At 40.5% G+C, this 6790-nt stretch overlaps 2 protein-coding genes across 7 annotated transcripts in view; one reads left to right on the forward strand and one right to left on the reverse strand.

Moving 5' to 3' along the window:
* The window catches only part of LOC111249143 (nose resistant to fluoxetine protein 6-like), a 119219-nt gene that overhangs the window by 81318 nt on the left and 31111 nt on the right, over positions 1–6790 (forward strand). The gene's annotated exons all lie outside the window — the stretch shown is intronic.
* Positions 4579–6790, reverse strand: part of LOC147755765 (nose resistant to fluoxetine protein 6-like) — a 10407-nt gene continuing 8195 nt past the window's right edge. Inside the window, exons 6-8 of the mRNA XM_086986504.1 lie at positions 6071–6227; positions 5532–5661; positions 4579–4736 (exon numbers count right to left, since the gene is read on the reverse strand). Coding sequence (XP_086842630.1) covers positions 4579–4736; positions 5532–5661; positions 6071–6227 — 445 coding nt within the window. The remainder of the gene's footprint in view (positions 4737–5531; positions 5662–6070; positions 6228–6790) is intronic.

A 6790-nucleotide genomic window follows, 5' to 3' on the forward strand; every position in this document is an offset into this window, starting at 1 on the left:
ATTTGGAATGAATGTGCTATTATTTGCGATTCACTCTCCGAAGATTGTTTCAGAAATCATCTGAATGACGAGAATTGGTGGAACGGACGATGTCTGTTTGGTCTTTTGCATTAACGACTCAGATTTACATGTTCCTTGTGCCACACAGATATAACATTATCATATGAAACAAAACATTTTGAAAAAGTATATAACGCATTAGGTAGCTTCAAAGGAGCCTTTAACAGTAAAATGGGCTAGCAAGACAGAATAAGATGGGGAGAACTTTATTGAACTAAATATAAATTAGCCAAAATTTATCTACGCTAGAAAACGATGCGCGCGTTGCAGATTGAGGTAGGCATCTAACAAGAGCATCATATGAAGCAAGTCAGGGGATGAATTCGCGAAGTGACTGCATGTAAGCATGAAATTATATAGACGATAATTCTCTCGTGTATCACGATAGTAGACGCTGCGAATTTGTACGATTTCAATTGGATGAAACGCTGTAGCCCACCCAGGTCATGTCCTAGTAGCAAGCATTATTCTGGGTTATTATAAAACAAAGGGTTTCGATCTGTATGCCCCTCAAGCGACACAACATATACATCGTCGGTGTATTTTGTGCACGAAGTCACCGTTAATCACAATGGTTTATATTGAACAAACGGCATCAAAGCCGAATCACTCGAATAGCTACCGAGTTCATTGTTCTATCTACCTGACCTTTTACAAGTTTGTACCTGCCTATTAAACTGTTCTCGTATAGGTTACGCTAATGGTTTGATCAGTTTTCCATGAAGCACTGGTGTTCTATATTGAAACGTACTCCGTATTTCACCGATTGATAAAGCCCTTTTCTTAGCACAGCCATTCTCTTTTTCTTTCCCCTCTATTGTCGTTTTCATCAAGCCAGATAAGTAATTGAACGAACAAAGCTGATACAAAGCAGTGACCGCTTATTATTATTCTTCACTAACAACCTAGACACTCTCGATGTGCTTCATTCCTGTTTGTTTCTGTTTATCTTCTATAAGCAAACGGTAGGAGACACAACACACACACGAAAGATGGCCCAGATCGTCCCACAGCGAAGCGATTATTCGTGTGGTATATGGGAACGTTGGTGGGAACAAAGGCAGCTCTATTGAGGACGGTTCACTAGGTACCCGTCCTTGATAGAGCTGCTTGAAGATCAGTGGGTTTCTAAATATATGCATATACGAATGCCCAACGTACAACTTAAACAAGTTAAACAAGGCTATCGTAGCTTTTCAGCCGTTATGCTATATGTTGTTATTAGAGGCGTTTTTATGTGCTTATTTAAACTCTTTGGCATTATGCACCGTTGAGACAAAATAATTATGTTTATATATGTATCACACGGTGAATCGTTATGATCGTAGATCACAACTTACCATGGATAGTAATGTTGACTAGATTATGTATAAGTGCGACAGTGATATAAACTTTAGTGCGGTTAGCTCATTGTGACTGTTCGTGCATGCACTTGTTCTTGGACCATTAAAAAAGCAGACGTAGACAAATCATGTTTGTTTACCTTGCCAGTGAATTGTTTCCACGTTTTCCTGTCATAATCGGTCTTTGTTGGAAATAAAATCATTCTTCCTTTAGATTTGTTAAATGACTGACTGACTTACTTCTCCGCATGACATATTTCATGACCCATGTAGTCCCATGTATCGTTATACTCCTATGACATGTTCCGCTTTGCTGTTTTCACTTAATAGAAAATCAGTTAATTATATGGTCGTGTGGCTTATGAGAAGCCAGACGTAAATGCTGAAAAATGACGTTTACCAACGACGAACAATGAAAAGCTATTGAGGAACTGGTCCAAGTTTACCTTCTCGGGCGGCCAATTGGTGACACATGCATCACTGCGTCAGAGCCACCCAGCCCAAATACGTGGGGTACCATTTAAGCGAAAATGATATCGCAAACAAGGTAAGTCTTGACAGTGACACTGTAAAGCAACAGACCGTTTCGCTTTACGTTTGCTACGCGTAATTGACGCCACTGAGAAATGAGTGCAGAGTCAGTGTTTCCGCCCCTATTCCAAGGTCGGCCCGCTGGCTCACTAGACATCGTTGTTCTATCTAAAACGTTTAGAGAATTTCGGACCTATCACAGTTGGTCAATGACTTGTCTGTTTGACACCTAATGACACGACGGCGCTCTGGGACAGACCAGTCAACGCTCCAGCAGCGGGCGACGACGCGATTTTCTCTAGCCGCCCAAAACTTTCTGAGATCTATTTAAAAATGCGAAGCGAAGGAAGGTGTATGCATTAAAGCGTAGTTCGCCGTATGCAGGACTAGTAATCTAACTAATATTTTGTCTGTTTTTTGTGCAAGCAGTAATAGCGACCACCGTTATCCTACTACAATGACAATATTGTAAAGCGTTGCACGCCGTGTCAAAAAGAAAAGAATAAATGCAGCCGTAATTGCCATAATAAATCATCATCGCAGATTTAGAAATAGTTCCAGATGTCGATGACAGAGTCACATATATACCTTTCTCTATATTCCGGTACGCTTTTTGCCAAAATTAGAATCGTATAATGTGAATTCGACAATGATAGAAAACTGAGCGCCGTTTTGAATATGGCTAATAATATATAGATGTTGCCAATGGATTTCGTTGTGGCTGATCGATAGGACGACAATGGCGGAACAATCAATTAAAAAAAAATTAATCACACAGGTCATACATACAATATAGCATATATGCGCGTGTCGAATCCTCGGTTGTGCTAATTTCACGCATCCTCCAAGCCTCAACAGTTGGCCTGCCATACTGATTCGTATTGACAGAGATAATAAAGATGGGACGGCCAAGGAATTATTATGCCAATGCATACATACGAATCGCCGACGTTTCCCATTCATAACTATCAGATTATCGCGGCATCTACGACGATTGGCGTGCCATCTAATCCAAGCGCATCCCGTAATATTCGACCAGACTGCTCCAGAAGGGCAGAAGTAACAATAAGTTACTATTATTGGCCACTACCCTGATCACGAACGGGCCAATAATCTACGTCATTGTTTTTGCTGGCCCCGGGGCAGTTGTAAAAGCGACCCATCTATCAGAACACGACAATCAATACAACGAAATTTCGACCAGTTATCTATGGGTCGGGTGAACAGGCGAAACACCTAACGAATCGAGGTTGACACGCGTTTACAGCATCAAAACAGGTTAAAATTAAATAGCATCAGCAGCGCCTTCGTCTAAGCTATACGATTTCCTGCGAACGTATCATACGAAAACAGCTATCGGCGAAGAGAGTCGATGGTCGTTTGTACCGACCAGCTCTATCCCTCTGCCAGACGTTTGGCATGATCGTTGAACACCGTTTAACGGCACTAGATTCGCCTGAATTCACCGACGCTAATGTAATCGTCTGAGCAGAGATGGACCGCGCGCCAAATCTTGATCAGTCTGAAAACCGTTGTAGTTGTTTCTGCGGCGATGGCCTGGTGCGCTGGTCAGGTAGCCACCAACGAATTCCGTTGTCGTACGAATTGGCACTAACACAAAGCATCTTAGCTGGTTGTGCTGTGCGACTGCCGACGATACTGTCGGTAGTTCAGATCTCGTTGCGCAATCCGTACCACTAGTTACCGCTATATCAGTAGTTACGATATATAGAATATATTTCGACGGGCTAGAGCGATGCATATGTAAAGAGTGATTCTTAGAATACATTATAGTACCAGAGTATCATCGTTTTAACTAGCGTGATATTAATCGTATTCGTTCAATCATTTAGACAGGTTTAGTCGATTGCCGACCACCGACCAAATGAGACAGGGTTGTGATGTAGTAATTTCGCAAACATTTACTAGGGGGGTTCGGTAGGATTAAAAAATGGCTTTTTTTTCTTCCCTTTTATACCGCGATGTCAGCATTTTTTCAATGTAGGCATATGTTATTATTCGTAGTTTGTTTCTAGAAGCAAATCGCCTGGTATCGTTTTAAAGACTAAGGCGATCATTTATGATTGAATTATAATAACGAACGAATTTTCCCGCTATAGAGAGACATTATACAAATGAAGCAATTATTGCTCAAAAAAACTATGTACATGCCCCAATTAACTGAATGCAGTTGAATCAGATTAAATCGCTTTTGTTGAATATATGACAATACAGACCTTTTGGAGGGATCCCAATTAGGCCCAAACGCTTAGGTAGTTCCTATGTTATATGATTGCTTTACAGCCATGTCTCTAACTGAAACCGGGTCGCCAGTTAGTAGTGCTTTTCGACGTTTTTCTCTATATTATTCATAGTGATCATAGCTAATACGCAGCGCTTGTTAATTGTCACATGTTGAATTTAAACCCACAACTTTTGATTTTTCAGACAGTATTTTTTATTGTAATTAAGACTTTCGAAGTCTGTACCAGCTAGCGAAATAGGCAAGCTCTTCCGGGAGAAGCTTCTCATTCTAGTACAAACATTATTCAAGGAACAAAGATAACACCTGCTCTAAGTTGAGTTGACAAACACTACGCTGCATTTTCTGTTCGAGGTTTTGAGGTTAAAGAAATGCTACGGGTCATACCTTCAGAATTCCGATTCTCCCGCTCATCCGTTTCATAGCGTACGCAAGGAAAAAGCCCGACACGTAGAAGAACGTATCAACGGCTAGCCAGCCGTTATTGAAGATCTGATTTCGATAGTATCCGACGATCTCGCGCGAAATTCGCGCGTACGCTGGAAGAACGAAAACAGTTGAAGAGGTATGGTAAAGCATATGCCGCCAGGAGTGTGTAGGATTTAGAAGCAGTTTGCTTTTAACAGAACGAGCAGAACGATTACTTAATTGGTGGCTATCAATAAGTGCACAGAAAGTGAACACAATGTAATGGCCGACATCTTTCATCCAAACCAATTACAAAGGAAGCGGCAATGTGTTCTCTGTTAGTTCTTCTCATCTAGCTGCTAGTAATCAACGGGCGATTGGGCAGGGAGAAATAAAATCTTTAAATGTTGTATTAGTTAACGTACCTAAAGGTGACAGCATCTGAGAGATATCATCGCTTGCTAATATCCAGCTATGTTAGGTGTTTTTTTTTGTTAGTGTCTGAAGAGTGCTTAGCCGCAATACCGGACACGACACTCGAATTCAACTATCCTGGCTGTTTCTCTACCTATTTTGATCTTCAGATTTTGGATTAATGAAAAACAGCAACGTATTTTCTACCACTGAACTGGTCACGCGATATCTTCAATGGCACGTACAAGTTATGACAATATGGACGGCAAACTATAATTTAAAGCTCGGCCTTTAGCTTTAAAGCTTTAAAGAACGCATATGAAAAAAGCTTATAGTTGAACGACGAAGAAAATTCTCGAAAGTGAGAATCATTCCTCTAAATATTTGCACACTTTAAAATAAATAAGACCTGCTATTATCTTTAGGAACAACGAGATATCATTTGTTCTTCTCGAGAACACCTTCTCGGACAAAACGCGTAATAACTAGTTTTGTCAATCAATCGTACTTACAATATACCGCAACATCGTTATAGGCGAAATGATGAACCCAGATGATCCAGACGACGGTAGCTGCGCGCAGTCCATGAAAAACTTGCAGATCTCGCGACACGTCATCTCGAGGAGGATCCACTACAAGAACCTATGCAAGGACATAGGCAGGAGTGACGAGAGCTGGTTATCACTTGCGTTCATGAACTTGTTGGAACCGAACATGATTAGAAAAATCGTGTAGTATTCAAAAATAGGACGGTTAGTTTACCGATTAATATAGGACTATGTGTACTTTATAGCAGTGTCCGAGCTAAAAACGTTGTTTACGATTACATGCTATAATCATATAAGATGCACGTTCGATTTTTGTCAGTCTACATTTCGACATGCAAATTTATTAATGTTTATTTTCAATATGTGTTATTGTTTCAAATTCAACTGTGACCAGCCCTTCAATTGTGCGGAAGCTCGAACAGAATTGAAGTTATTTTACCCTGTTATAACTGTCAAATGTCCAAACGGACATGTTGCATATAACGAGACGTCAACGCACAAACCTTTCTAGCCGTCTCATATGCAGAAAGCGTTAGAAGTCGTTTGAGTAAACGATGAGTGGTTTTTAGGGGTTTGTCGGATGTATAGCTCATTATCCACAGACATGCATGCACCGTTGTAGCTACGATCACCGGAAGCATCAGAGTAGCCAAGAACAGTCTGTAGATCATGGATAAACGAATATTGCATTCATTATGAGAATATGGACGGTACTAGATTATAGCGTTTTTGTCTCGGGTTCGGTCACTGTGATCGGACAACAGATTTGATGTACTTGATTTCACTCGTAGACTATATGATTTTTATCGAGAGCATCGTACTTAGTAGTAAACGCTTCAGCTAGGACGTCCTGGATGTTGAATGGCTTTAATTGTATGAGGTGCTAGGAGAAGGACTATCTGAAGGTCGAAAGCCTCAGATTCACAGTAAAAAGCTTGAACTATTCAAAATCGTCACTCGAATAGCCGCAGTTAGCATATAGCGATGTTGCAGATATGCGGCTAGCCGATTTGTAGTTTTCCTCAAAAGCTACAATGCTAAGTTAGTCTTAGAACTTGTTATCCTATGATGACATTGCCCCCATGGCTAGTTTTTAATCATTGATAGCTTTTACAGCGAATGCAGAAGTTCGTTCGAATGTGTACATATACAAAGTGTTTCGACGCAGCCCTGTGGGAAATTTTTTAATGGTTCCGTATGCTTTAATTCCATTTTTTTTTTTT

This window comes from Varroa destructor, unplaced genomic scaffold (assembly GCF_002443255.2).
Source record: "Varroa destructor unplaced genomic scaffold, Vdes_3.0 BEIS01000004.1, whole genome shotgun sequence".
Classification (NCBI taxonomy): Eukaryota; Metazoa; Arthropoda; class Arachnida; order Mesostigmata; family Varroidae; genus Varroa; species Varroa destructor.